The sequence below is a fragment of the Myotis myotis genome, unplaced genomic scaffold, assembly GCF_014108235.1.
Source record: "Myotis myotis isolate mMyoMyo1 unplaced genomic scaffold, mMyoMyo1.p scaffold_m19_p_16, whole genome shotgun sequence".
Taxonomy (NCBI): domain Eukaryota; kingdom Metazoa; phylum Chordata; class Mammalia; order Chiroptera; family Vespertilionidae; genus Myotis; species Myotis myotis.
In genome coordinates this window covers 8,139,806-8,154,562 of record NW_023416320.1, presented here as the reverse complement: position 1 = coordinate 8,154,562, position 14,757 = coordinate 8,139,806, and the positions used below count along the sequence as shown (strand labels likewise).

The 14,757-nt window shown below is 41.3% G+C and overlaps 2 protein-coding genes across 14 annotated transcripts in view; both read right to left on the bottom strand.

The window, feature by feature from the left end:
- DPY19L4 (dpy-19 like 4) overlaps window positions 1-7,858 on the bottom strand; it is a 45,569-nt gene extending 37,711 nt beyond the window's left edge. The window contains exons 1-2 of one of the 4 annotated variants that reach the window (XR_004972413.1): window positions 7,693-7,762; window positions 353-463 (exon numbers count right to left, since the gene is read on the bottom strand). Coding sequence is in view for 2 of the 4 variants with exons in the window: in XM_036337744.1 (XP_036193637.1) it covers window positions 353-463; window positions 7,693-7,747 (166 nt within the window). In the remaining 2 variants the exon portion in view is untranslated. Of the gene's footprint in view, window positions 1-352; window positions 466-7,692 lie in introns of those variants that run through there. The other 3 variants (XM_036337745.1, XM_036337744.1, XM_036337746.1) reach the window with 3 other exon arrangements.
- A 4,174-nt stretch (window positions 7,859-12,032) lies between these two features.
- ESRP1 (epithelial splicing regulatory protein 1) overlaps window positions 12,033-14,757 on the bottom strand; it is a 52,442-nt gene continuing 49,717 nt past the window's right edge. For all 10 annotated transcript variants that reach the window (XR_004972409.1, XR_004972410.1, XM_036337729.1 and 7 more), the window contains one exon: window positions 12,033-13,581. Coding sequence is in view for 3 of the 10 variants with exons in the window: in XM_036337731.1 (XP_036193624.1) it covers window positions 13,561-13,581 (21 nt within the window). In the remaining 7 variants the exon portion in view is untranslated. The remainder of the gene's footprint in view (window positions 13,582-14,757) is intronic.

The following is a 14,757-nucleotide window of genomic DNA, read 5'->3' as shown; positions in this document are numbered from 1 at the left end:
GTGTGTGTGTGTGTGTGTGTGTGTGTGTGTTTCATTAAGTCTTACCCAATAGCAAGCTAATCCTAATTATCAAATGCTAGTAGAAAAATATATATTCAACCAAATCTTGTACAGACACTCCCCAACTTACACTGTTTCTACTTTAAATTTCCTGACTTTAGAATGGTACTAAAGTGTGTTATAAATGAGTGAGATTTAGAGGTGGTTCTACAGTAAAACCTAATGGAAGTTGTCTGGTACCACCACATCTTAAACACAAAATATGTATCTACATTTAAAGTATTAATATAAAATAGACTACCTACCATAACTGTATTTTTGCGGGAGCACAAAAACTCCAAATCTAACTTACGTTTTGGAGCTCTTTCAGGAACTGGAGTGTCATCGATTTTCTCTTCTTTGGCAGATTCTTTATTTTCTGAAGATTTTGGCTTTTTTCTTTGGCGCAGTTCTATAGATGGTCCTTAAAATATTTGAAAAGTTATTGCAATGTGTATCAAATCATTCTGTCTGTATCCCAAATGATTAACTTTTATTATACTAAGGTAAAAGTCACACCAAGACCTATTAGTACCAAAGATAACTTTTTTCATAATTATTTTAGCACTCATCACAAAACTGTCTTTCCTACAAACAAAAAAGACAACATCGGTTCCACCTCCAGCATGTGCTTTCAGAGTCTTATTGATAAACTAATGAGCTCTTCTCCGGAGATGAAGGTATTTTCACAATATCCCAAAATAAGTAAATTTTTTTCATGATTGGGAAACAAACTGGTATGTAAAAAGTTAGCTTATTATTCTAGTTACCTATTAGTTACATGCATAATACATGGATTAATGATTTTTAATCAAAATATAAAACACATTGACCATAAAAATATACCTCATTATTTATTTATTTATTTGATGTATTTTTATTGACTTCAGAGAGGAAGGAAGAGGGAGAGAGAGACAGAAACATCAATGATGAGAGAGAATCATTGATCGGCTGCCTCCTGCATGCGTGCCCACACTGGGAATTGAGCCTACAACCCAGGCAAGTGCCCTGACCAGGAATCAAACCGTGACCTCCTGGTTCATAAGTCGATGCTCAACCACTGAGCCATGCCGACCAGGCACCTCATTTTTTACTTTTTATTGATTGATTTCTAGAGCGAGAAATGTGGAATTGTTGTTCCACTTACGTATTCATTGGTTGCTTCCTCGTATGTACCCTGAATGGGAAACAAACCCACAACCTTGGCGCATCAGGACAATGCTCTGACCAACAGCGCCACCGGGCCAGGGTTATGCTTCATTTTTTAAATAATCCTGAAAGTTCTGCAGAATTTCACAATGCTGTGGTATCATTATCCTTCAATAGTCTTATAGACTTAGGTATTAGAAAATAGGCTGAACCTATAAATATCCCTGTATTTGGGAAATCTCAGAAAATTCCCCAATATTAGATTATCTACCTTTTATATATCTAATCCAAAAAAAGGCATAATGCAGAAAAAGTTCTTTCAAACAAGTAAACTAAATCCCAAATTAAAAAGAAATTTACTATATGCAATGTAAATACTTTTCCTCATTAGAAATAATTAACTTATGGGGTAAGCTTTGCCCTTATGAAGTTAGAGTGTCCCGTCAAGTTTACAAGGGGAATGAGGACACATTTGTAATTCCTTAACTAATAAAGAATTTAAAGATTTAAAAAATAAATAAACAAATAAATAAAAATTTTTAAAAAGTATTTGTCTCCTCCTTATAGAGATTTTTCTTTTCTTTTTGTGATGACTGTAGGCCATGAAATATAAGCCTAAAGAGAGGAGTCAAAAAAGGAGAAATGAGTCAGCTACTGTTGCTGATAAGATGGATTATTCTCTAACTTTACTGTAGAAAATGAATAAAGTAAATGTATTTTACTTTTTTTAAAGAACACACATACACACACACACACACATAAATGTATACATATTTCAGAAAGAAAGGGAGAGGGAGAGAGATAGCAACATCAATAATGAGAGAGAATCATCGATAGGCTGCCTCCTGCACGCTCCCCGACAGAATGGAGCTCGCAATCTGGGCATATGCCCTAACCAGGAATCCAACTGTGACCTCCCTGGTTCATGGGTCAACATTCAACCACTGAGCCACATCGGACAGGCTAAAATAAGTGTATTTTTTTTTAAAATATATTTTATTGATTTTTTACAGAGAGGAAGGGAGAGAGATAGAGAGTCAGAAACATCGATGAGAGAGAAACATCGATCAGCTGCTTCCTGCACATCTATTGGGGATGTGCCCGCAACCAAGGTACATGCCCTTGACCGGAATCGAACCTGGGACCCTTCAGTCCACAGGCCGACGCTCTATCCACTGAGCCAAACCGGTTTCGGCAAAATAAGTGTATTTTAAAATAGCGTCAGAGTAAATTCATGTTTGCCAAAATATCTTTTTTTTTTTTAAAATATATTTTATTGATTTTTTACAGAGAGGAAGGGAGAGAGATAGAGAGATAGAAACATGGATGAGAGAGAAACATCGATCAGCTGCCTCCTGCACATCTATTGGGGATGTGCCCACAACCCAGGCACATGCCCTTGACCGGAATCGAACCTGGGACCTTTCAGTCCGCAAGCCGACACTCTATCCACTGAGCCAAACCGGTTTGGGCTGCCAAAATATCTTTAAATACTGTCATAGTGAGGAAAAAAACTGTATGTTTTGTGGATTCAGTTTGACTAGCCTAATTTTTAACCATTTCTATACTATTTTTTGTGTTACCACATTAGTGAAGCCAATGAATACATAAGAAAATGACATTATTAGAAAAGCCATACTGTGAATTTTGAGATTCTGTGCATACAAATCTGGGTCAACTAATAAATATATTCCTTCTTCATGACGCCCTTTTAATTTTCCCCTTATATGAGTTAGAGCAAAAGTTAGAAGTGGTCAACTAGAATAAAGTTTTATGTAAAGCCAGTAAAGTCTTCAGATGCAAGTTACTGTTTTAAATTTTATTTTAAAAGCATACAAAGAAAACACACACAAAAAGTTTATTTAGTAGCTATACATGCATATTAAACACATTAATAGTTTTAGATTTTTTTAAAAAAATTTAATTGGATACTCTCTGAAATCAAATTAACAAATATATTGAGGTTGTTAACAAATGTGTGTGACCAATGGGTATTTGTGACCAAGGTAGGTGTTTGTATTTGACAGTGTCTAAAAGCACACATTTAAGATAAAGATAAATTGGGAAGGGAGTGTTCACATAAAGTGTTCTTTACAAAAAGCTACAATTTTCCTTTTTAAAAAAAAAATCTTTATAAAATAAATCACTTTACTAGGGTCTTTAATAAAGTGTTCTCTGTGCACATAAATGGATTTTTATTTATGAAAGTACAAGTTATACAAAAATTTTGCAGTTTCCAAAATAATTTATGAAGCATACAAATCTTAACAGTCATCTCTCAAGAATCTATATTAGTAATGATAGATCATACAAATCAATATACTAAAAGGATCTATAATGCTTTATTTTCTTAATTCTAAAATGCCATTCATTTAAAGATATTATTTAATAAGTTTTTCAAGGGGGAAAACCATGAGCATATTAAATATATGCACTGATTTTAGAACATGACAATTACAGTGGCATTAAATTGTGGAAACAAAAAGTACAACTTGGGAAATACAGTATTCATTTTAGCCAATCTCTTCAACCTTGTTCTTTTTTATTTATTTAATTTTTTAAAATATATTTTATTGACTTTTTACAGAGAGGAAGGTAGAGGGATAGAGAGTTAGAAACATCGATGAGAGAGAAACATCGATCAGCTGCCTCCTGCACACCCCCTACTGGGGATATGCCCGCAACCAAGGTACATGCCCTTGACTGGAATCAAACCTGGGACCCTTCAGTCCGCAGGTCGACGCTCTATCCACTGAGCCAAACCGGCCAGGGCTTCAACCTTGTTCTTAAAACTAATTTTCTAACTGTCACCATGTAACATATCTGATTAGATGCAAATCTCACCTGTTTTCTCTGTATTGATCTCCTAACTTAATAATTGATAAAGCCAAGAATCTCTCAGTGGTAAGTAATAAAGGCCAAAACAGTGGACTAACTAGATTATGAATTCTGATAGAAAAGCTCTAGGATAGAATTCAAGTTTCCTTTCACTACTTTACGTATTTAGCACTGCAAAGAAAAAGAAAAATGAAAATAACATAGCCACAAAAACATCCTGCTACTTCTGGTCCAGTGATCTTTACATGAGACAGTAGGAATACAAAGGGGCCTGCACATGTCCATCCAGAATACAGCATCTCCAAGTGAAGTGTTAATACTGCTCTGCTCAGGGTGTCACTTCTTTCTTTGCTCTAACATTTCGTTCAGGAAGCATAAACACCCGGACCCCTAGCATCAAAGAAGACATCTTTTGGAAGATGAGATTCCTAAATAATATTTATTTAGAGAAAAAGTGGGACAACGAAGAGGATCCAAGTGAATAAGCAAAAAAAAAGATATAGAGTACATGGGGATACAAGTAAAATTAGTCTAATTTTAACACAGTGAACACAACATGTGTTTTGTGGGGGGAAAGTATTGAGTCCTAAGTAAATGCAGAACACTCAGAATGCCTGGCACACAGACATGCTTGCTATAAGTATCATTACTAGCATTACTATATAAGTCAGAATTTAATTATTCGCTGTTGACCATTATATCCCAGCACCTACCACAGTAGGGATCCAAATATTTATGTAACTTAAAAATGTGTTGAGTGAAAATATATTTTAAATAAACTGCAATTGATTATGTTTCATATAAGATGTATTTAACTGCTTTGAAATATCTGTAATTCTACAACCAAGAATCATTTTTTTTTTAAATATATTTTATTGATTTCCCACAGAGAGGAAGGGAGAGAGATAGAGAGTTAGAAACATCGATCAGCTGCCTCCTGCACACCCCCTGGGGATGTGCCCGAAACCCAGGTACATGCCCTTGACCGGAATCGAACCTGGGACCCTTCAGTCTGCAGGCCGACGCTCTATCCACTGAGCCAAACCGGCTTCGGCAAGAATCATTTTTTACTTTATATCACATAGTGTAGTCTTTTTTTTTTTTTTAATTAATTTCAGAGAGGGAGAGGAAGAGATAGAAACATCAGTGATCACAGAGAATCATCAATCAGCTGCCTCCTGCATGCCCCCAACTGGGGATCCAGCCCACAACCCGGGCATGCGCCCTGACAGGGAATCAAAAGGTGACCTCCTGCTTCACAGGTCCACACCCAACCATTGGGCCACACCAGCAGGGTGGTATGGTCTTTTTAACTGTGTAACTATAATGTCATTTTATATGATGCCTAATATTAAAGACTTTTAGTACCCAGTGTTAATTTTTTAAATTTATCTTTATTGTTGAAAGTATTAACATACTCTCCCCCTATTCCTCCTGTTGACCCCTTCCCTCCCACCCTTGTCCCCAGCATTAACTCAGCGATTTTCAACCCTTTTCACCTCATGCCATACATAAACTAATTACTAAAATTCTGTGGCACACACACAAAAATATATTTTTGGCTGATCTGACCAAAAAAATAGGTATAATTTTGATTCATTCACACCAGACGGCTATTGTTGTGTTGGCTGTTGTCATTCTTTTTCCTTGACAATCTAAGGCGAAAGAGGTCAGTGCCGCTGACTGAAAAAGTCAGTTATTGCATGTCTTAAAAATTCTTGCAGCACACCGGGTGAAAACTGCTGCTTCCACTTGAGCATGAAAGTGCTCAAGGAAACTTATAAACCAGCTCAGCAACCTACCCCCACACATTTGCAATGAGTCAGAAAAGGAAAGGAAAATATCAAGAAATGTTTTAAAAATATACTGCAGCCAAAGATAAAAAATCCAAGGCAACAAATGAAATTAGATTCTTCCTCACCAACCACAAATAGTGTTGTTTTGAAGCTGTTTTTAGGTAGCGTGTCTTACATTTAGATCCGTTTTAACACTCTGGGAACTCAAGGAAGAGAAGGCAAAGATGAAGCCGGTGTGAGCATAGGGACCAGACAGCAAGTCACAGGACTGCGGACACGCCTCACAATTTACGTTTTAAAAATCGCTTTCCTGCCCTGCCTGGTTTGGCTCAGTGGACAGAGCATGGGCCTGCAGGCTGAAGGGCCCCAGGTTCAATTCTGGTCAAGGACACATGCCCGGGCTTGCAGGCTCCATCCCCAGTGGCCGGCAAGCAGCAGGCAACCGATCAATGACTCTCTCTCATCATTAAAGTTTCTATCTCTCTCCCCCTCTCCCTTCCTCTCTGAAATCAATTTTAAAAAGTACATATTTTTTTTTAAAAAATCGCTTTCCACTGAATTCTTGAAACGCTCTCCTTGCACTCCTTGGGTCAATAAGATTTAACTCTAAATAGATCACAATACAAACTCCAGTCAATAGGGGAAAAAAAAAAAAAAAAAAAGCGATGTTTTCCAGCAAAATAAAAACCGCTCAGTCCTGGGACATCATACCTGTTCCTGAAGCTAATATGGCATCGTGAAGTTATTGTGGCACGCATGTTTCCTATCATAGCTATCACTCGCCAAGTGCCTCCCAGTTCCCCATTTTTCTCATACCTGTCCTTCTCTTTCTTTTTTTAAAAATATATTTTATTGTTTTTTTTTTACAGAGAGGAAGGGAGAGGGATAAAGAGTTAGAAACATCGATGAGAGAGAAACAATGATCAGCTGCCTCCTGCACACCTCCTACTGGGGAAGTGCCCGCAACCCAGGTACATGCCCTTGACCGGAATCGAACCCGGGACCCTTCAGTCCGCAGGCTGACGCTCTATCCACTGAGCCGAACCGGCCAGGGCTCATACCTGTCCTTTCCTAGGGCTGATCCTGCAGCGAGAATGAACTCCCTGGCATGCACCCTGCGGGGGCACGGGGCGCTGCCTCCGCTCACCCACCCCCACCTCCACGGCTCTCCTGGCCTCCCAATCCCCAACGACTTCTGGTCCTTCCACGTTTGCCATCTCCTCCTGCCCTGCGGGTGAACGTCTTCAGTTTCTGCTTGTTCATCTCCTCCCAAACCCCCGTCTCTTCTGGGGGCCCTGGGCGGAGGCCCCCTCCCCCTCCCCCGCCTCTCACCTGCGCACGCAGCACGGAGCGCACCTGGTTCAAGAACTACCGCTTTCAAACAGCCACTGGGTGCCTACCTACCCCTTTTTGCATTTTTTATACAGGGCATGGCTGTGCTATTTCTTTTTAACGCCACTGTCTTTTTAAAAAATATATCTTTTTATTGATTTCAGAGAGGGGGAGAGAAAGAAACATCAATGATGAGCATCACTGACCGGCTGCCCCCTGCATGCCCCCCACTGGGGATGGAGCGCGCAACCCGTGCATGTGCCCGGGAATCGAACCGGGACCCCCTGGTTCATAGGTCCCCGCTCCTAAGCTTCTAAAACAGACCCTTCAAAGGTATTATTTCCTAAGACCCGAGGATTATCCGCTCACAGCCCGCGCTCTCGGCCACTCCCCCCCCCCCCCCCCCCCCAGCTTCTGCTGTTCCTACTCGATTCCCAACTTTCAGCGCCACCTCGGCCCACAGAACTTGGGCCCATTCACTCCGCTCCCTCGGGAACCTCCCCCCGCGCCCGCAGCCCCGGCCCCTCTTCCCCGCGACCTGGGCAGCCAGTCGGAGCGCTGCACCCCGGGCCGTCACCTTCTTCCTCCGCCATCGTCCCCGCGGAGGCCGGGCACCCCTGCGGCTCCCGCGCGGCGGGGAGTCTCCGCCCTGCGCGCGTCGCCGAGCCCCTCCGTCGCGCGAGGCCCGCGCCGCCGCGCCCCCACTTCCGGGCCCGTCCCCCTCCGGCGCCTCCGCCAACCGCGTCCCCCGCGCGCCCGGGAACCAGAGTGCCGGGAGCGGAGAGCGGCGGGCGCGTTAGGCGGGTGCGCCGGAAGGAAGGCGGCTGGAAGCCGGGGCACCGCCCCCTCCGGGAGCCCGGGCTGATATCCCCGCGGCAGCCCTTCCCCGTCGCCTTCCGAACCGGGAAAGCGGGAGGTGGAGCTGCTTTCCGGGACTTTTGAGGTTCCACTCAGGGAGTTAGAGGGTGCCGTCGGGTACACCTTCCAGATCCGGCCGGTCCCGTCCCCGCCCCATTTTGCAGAAGGGAAACAGGTCCCGCCTGTGCGGGGTGGGGGGCGGGAGAAGCTGGGCAGAGCGAGCCCTGGGCCCCGACCTCGGAGCCTGTCTGCAGGCTCGGGTTTTCCGGGCGCGCAGGACACCCACCACGGGTGAGAGCTTGGGTGTAGTAGGCCTCCTGACCGGGGCAAGAAAGAAGCTTGTACTTGGAGCTCCGTGTGTTTAACCACCCAAACTTGTTAACCGAGTAAATCTGCATTTCATGATATTCTTTTTTAATTATATATATATTTCAGAGAAGGGAGAGAGAAACATCAATGATGAGAGAGAATGATTGATCAGCTGGCTCCTGCACTCCCCCAACTGGGGACCTAGGCGGCAACCCAGGCATGTGCCCTGACCAGGAATGGAACTGTTTCATAGGTGGATGCTCAATCACTGAGCCACTGGCGAGGCTCATGATATTATTTTTAAAAACAATAATCCTGTCCTCTATGCAGAAGACAGGATGCACTTGGAAGGTATTCCACAACAATGGAACATACTTTTAACTCGTCAAACTGTGTATGTCTTCAATTTTGTTAGCTATACTAGAGGCGGGTCCCTCAGCGTCCAACATACCCTAGGGATGTAGTAGTGTGCCAGTCTGCAGGTGGCCTGGGAGGAGCCTCTGCGCTCATCCTGCCCCGCTCATCCAGGTCAGCTGAGCGGCGCTCCCACTGTGGGAGGCACTGACCACCAGGGGGCAGCTCCCGCATTGAGTGTCTGCCCCCTGGTGGTCAGTGCTCGTCATAGGGACCAGTCCATCATTCCGTAGTTTGGTGGCTTAGGCTTTTATATATAGAGATGACATTCTTAAACAAATACCAGGACCTTTCCTCTAACAGTACTTCTAAATAAATTTAGAAACTGACCAAATGCCCATTTTAGAGCAAGAGCAAAAAAGGATTAGAATTCACTGAAGTCTGGGGTAATTATGGATGCCCCATTCTTAGCAGGCAGCAAGAGTCTCCTAATAGCACCTTTGTCAAGTGAGGATGTTTGGGGAGCAGCTGTCAGTTTTCAATACTGTGCAAAATCAGTTCCAGGGACTCTTTTTGCTTTTGGTTGCCTCTACATATGTCTTGCTGACAAGCAACAATGGACACGAGTTAGAAATACCATGGCAGCCAAAACCAGTTTGGCTCAGTGGATAGAGTGTTGGCCTGCGGACTAAAAGGTCCCAGGTTCGATTCCAGTCAAGGGCATGTGCCTGGGTTGTGGGCACAGCCCCAGTGGGAGATGTGCGGGAGGCAGCTGATCGATGTTTCTCTCTCGTCGATGTTTCTAACTCTCTCTCTCCCTTCCTCTCTGTAAACAATCAATAAAATATATTTTTTTAAAAAAAGAAAGAAAAAGAAATACCATGGCAGGTACTAGTGGGCCAGAAGAGACCTGGGTCAAAGCAGAGAAAACACAATGTATGGACCTTGAAAACTGCAAGATATGGCAGAAGATACCAGTGTCCTGATGACTAGAGGAGCTTCTGCAAAAGCTCCACTTCATGGGAGAAGAATACAGTGACCAATGAGGACCACTGTTTTGCAAGTTGAGGGTCTTGAGGTGATGTCCATTCCTTCTGTTGTTCCTTCACCATCACCAGGGTGACTGATGGACTTAATTATAAATTTGCCTGCTCTATACAGTAGTGGATAAAGAGAAGAAATAGCTTCTTACAGAAATATGAAAGATATTCAATCTTTAGGCAAAAAACGTTAAAAAAAAACCCCATACACAACATATAAAATCTTCCTGTTTCTCTAGTGTTAGGGCTTTAAAAAAAACTTGATTCTTCTTTTATGAGAATACTGCTTTTTAAGGAGACTTCATAGTCTGTTACGGTCACCACAGATTTCTACTCCTTCCTGAGGAAAAAATGGTCAATGTTTCTGTTTCCCTTTTAGTAAATTCTTTAAAAAAAAAATTAAAAAAAAAAAATATATATATTTTTTATTTTTTTTTTCATTGATTTCAGAGAGGAAAGGAGAGGGAGAGAAACATCACTGATGAATCATTAATCGGCTGCCTCCTGCACCCCCCCCCCCACACACACCTGGGACAGAGCCCGCAACCTGGGCATGTGCCCTTGACCAGAATCGAACCTGGGACCCTTCAGTCCACAGGCTGACGCTCTCCCCACTGCGCCAACCCAGCTAGGGCGTAAATTCATTTCTTGATTATTACACATTATCTTTCCCCACTTAACACCTTAGAAACTTGATTGTTGAATGCATTTTTAATTTAACAAAAAAAAGTCCAATGAGGCTTTGCGTGGGATGTGTAAGTGTCAGAAACGGCAGTGTATCTTTAATTTTGAGAGGGAAATTGCATTAATGTAGAGATGCAGACATTCCAGGAAGAACAAGTGTAGGAGACTAAAATAGGGTGTGCACAGAGTTCAGAAAGCCAGTAGATACTACTTGATTTTGAGTTTTGTGACTGCCATCCACCAAAAACTGCAGTGTAGTCCAGAATATAAATCTCCACAGAAAGAAGTTTGGTTGGGCACTGCAAAATGATGGCGTTGGCTTCATTTTGTTCCGAGTATATCGCAACACACAAGAGCAGCATGAGTCACCTGCCGTGGGCAGTAACGTGTGCACAATCATGTGTGGGCATTTCTGCAAATGCTCTGTCCACCCTGGCTCTGAAAGGAGAAAATTTTATTTTTTATCTCCTTGCAGATAACGGCAGAGACCCAAAGCTGAAATACAAACCTGAAAGCAATGGTCCCATTTTTGTAAATGACACCGGCAAAGACTGGGAATGAAAAACTTTCCTGGGTAAATTAAACTCTCTTCAGTGAGTGCTTAAGAACGGCAAACTGAGGGAACAGAAATGTGCTAGACATTTGAGTGACATACAGGTATACTTCCTGCCCTTATGGTTATAATAGAAACTCAGAATTGATACACTTCAGCTCTTTAACAAGATTATATGTCAAACAAGTGATAATGGCAATATATATAGCTCTGAAATGGAAGAAGTCAGTCAAGACTGTACTATAGCCCCCAAAAATGGATAGGATTTGGACTAGACAATAGTGGAGAACTTAGCATCAGCAGGAAGAGTGATTAGAAAAAATAAGTATGTGAAATTCAGAAACACTAAAGTTCTAGATTGTGTTACTTTTATGTGGCTTAAACAGGTTTTCAAGTCGTCAAGCAACTAGAGCTCCAGTAAATACAAGGACCAAATATTAATATCTCTGACTTCCACAACAGTTAAATGTCACCAAGGCCCTAGCCGGTTTGGCTCAGTGCATAGTGTCTGTCTGTGGACTGAAGGGTCCCAGGTTTGATTCTGGGCTAAGGGCACATGCCTGGGTTGAGGCCTCAATCCCCAGTAGGTGGCGTGCAGGAGGCAGCCAGTCAATTATTCTCTTTCATCATTGATGTTTCAATCTCTATCCCTCTCCCTTCCTCTCTAAAATCATAAAAATATTTTTTTTTAAAAAAAGTCACCAAGTTTCAATAATTAACCATCTAGGGATGGTTGTACTGTATTTGGAGTGCATTTATCATTAATAGTTTTTTTAAAAAATATAGATTTTATTGATTTATTACAGAGGAAGGGAGAGAGATAGAGTTAGAAACATGGACCAGCTGCCTCCTGCACACCCCCTACTGGGGATGTGCCCGCAACCAAGGTAGATGCCCTTGACTGGAATAGAACCTGGGACCCTTCAGTCCACAGGCCGACGCCCTATCCACTGAGGTTTTTATAAATACTTATGGTAAACTTAGGGAAAAATCTTACCACCTCAGGAAAAGATGGCTGACCCACTGCCCTTCGACCATTATAGCTCTTTTAATAACAAAAAAAGAATGGAAACACTGAGATTAAACAGGTGAGTTTTATTATCAAATGTAAATATTCTACAAAAACTCAGTAGTAGTATTGTAGTATTACTTGCCTATCAGTCTTTCAGAACTTTGGGCAGACTGCATCTTAAGGCATCAAGTATAAAGAACTGTTTTCTGATCTTAAGTGCCAGTTATCACCAATATTCACACACAATGGTTTTGTTTTTTATTTTTATTTTTTCTTACTGCAGTTAAAGGGCTATTCGTGGTCAGCTGAAGAAGGGATGTTTGGTTCTCCAAGCGTTAGTCAACATAATGCAAAGTAAATAAAAATTAGCAGCCACGAAAATCTGCATGGCATTGCATTCAAGCAAAGGACAACATGAGTAACTTAAGGAAACGTGCACTGAGTTAATCAAATCCTGTTTTCCTCTTTGGAGTTCCATGAGGCAGCAGTACTAGCTAGCGAGTGTCTACTATTGCACTTTTGTAGCTAGCATAAACACAGCTAAACACATAGTGCTAAATACTGACAGCATCAGTACCTGCTCTAACCACACCAGTGTTTACCTCTCCATCTAGCATGCTGACTATAATCCTAGGCTTTAAAAGTTTTATTGTTTGATAGTTAAGGCATTAGAGAAGGTTTAAGGCTATCTTAATATATACAAGCATTCACTTCAGTGAGTACATTGCTTTCCAGAACACACTGTCCAAATATTCTCATTTTTGTCATATTTAAAACTATGGAATTACTCTTATTCAAGTCCAAACAATCAACAATGGGAAAAGTACAATATAAAATAATACATATAAAGCCACAATGTTCAGTTACAGATCAAACTAGAAATTACAAACTGCATGTAGCTGCTTCATTTTTTGGTTTTGCATTTTGGCCCCTAGAGTTCATTCTTATTTACAACTGGTGTCTGCTGGGAAAAAAGATCCAACTTTTAAACTATGTATGTTTTGTGTTGGCTGCGCTATTTCTGATTTATCCCAAGGTATTTTAAAATTGTTTTCATTGTGGTTTTTTTTTTCTTTTTTTTTTTTTTTTTCTTTAGCTATGAGATATCATCATGGCCAGGAAACTAAGAAAATATTAGTTTTATTTCTAAGTTTGTGATTTAAGTATTCCAAGACCTTTTTCTTGAATTACTTAGTAAGAGGACATGATTGTGTAGAAAGTAGGGAGGTGGAGAGAAGAGTGGGAACACACAAAAATGAAGTTTGCATAACAGAGTTTTTGGTGGAGATCGTAGACATGTAAGTGGAGTATTTTTCCTCCCAAGGCATGAAACTTAAGAAACACGTATGATGCCACGTTGGCTGGAAGTAATGGAGACATCCAATTTCCATTTCACATTTTAAATGCAATCAGCAAGGAGCCAGGCACTCTGCTTCTAGAAGGATTTGGCTTCACTGGCTCAAATTTTCCACTCCACCAAAAGATCGGGCACAGGCCCACTGTCCAATCATGTTTGCTGAAAACACTGCAGCCTGAGTGTAGACAAACGTCCCCTGAAGTTGCTTGAAGTTGATGAGGTGTCTGATGGTTTCAGGATCACCATACATCTTTCAAACACTGGAGGGGGGGGGGAATGAATAAAAGGAAATATTATAGTCTCTAAAATTTTTAATTCTTAGCAGCTATAAAAACATAATAATTTTCAATTCTAAAAGCTCTAAAAAAGCCTTAAGGTAGTTCACATAGTTGGCATTTATACAGCAAATTCTTGGGGAGTACAGCATAGGCAAATGAAGGTTATGTGATAATTTGCATTTCAGCAATTTCCTACCCTTTGTATTATCATGCATAGAATACTGTGTATATTTCCATCTCCCTACTTGACTCAACTCCTTTTGTGGAGAGACTATTCTATTCACTCCCTAGCCTGGGTCCCCAAGTTATGACGGCATCCTTCTGATTTCAGACATTTAAATATCATTATTAAAGGAAATAAAACCATTAATTTCAAACAAAAATATTTGAATCAATAAGAAGCACGGAGGCATGACACAGCAGCAAACATGAGCTCTACATGCCAAAGACTAGCATGTAGTGGATTAAGAACCTTTAGTTGGGTTATTTCACCCTCACAACTACCCTATTAGATTACCATGTTTTCCCTATTTCACAGATGAGAAAATTGAGGCACAGAGCAATTAATCCTATAGATGCTGAAAAACTGGCAGATTGAGAATCTGAACACAGTACTGGTTGCACTATGATATTTCAGTTATACGCCACACAAACACTTTAAAATAAAAACACTGCGCAGCCGGTGGGGCTCAGCCGGTGAGAGCATCCTCCGATACACCAAAAGTCAATTTAGAACATTTCTAACGTAACATCAAAAAGTTCCTTTTATAATCATTTCTTATTCAATATACTAATTTTACAAGAGATAGTAGGTTTACCAAATTCATACACAGCATGAAGGGCTTGAATAAAGAACATTGGGAAAGACAAAGTACGAACCGAAATGAATATCCACAGGCTAGACTCATGGGTTCCTACCACTGTGAACTACACTAGAAAATCCTCCACAGTCCCACTGCTAAGTATTTGGGCATGATGCTTTCTGAAACCTCTTTGAAAATGGCAGAGAATCTATCACTTCCAAATCAGAACTGGAGTCTCTACAACCTCAGAATAAGAGGGTAAGTCCCCAATTGTGACTTCTCAAGGATAACATTTTATTGGCAACCCCAATTTCAATTTAGAAGCCATATGGTTGAAGCCCACAGGGTCCTTAAC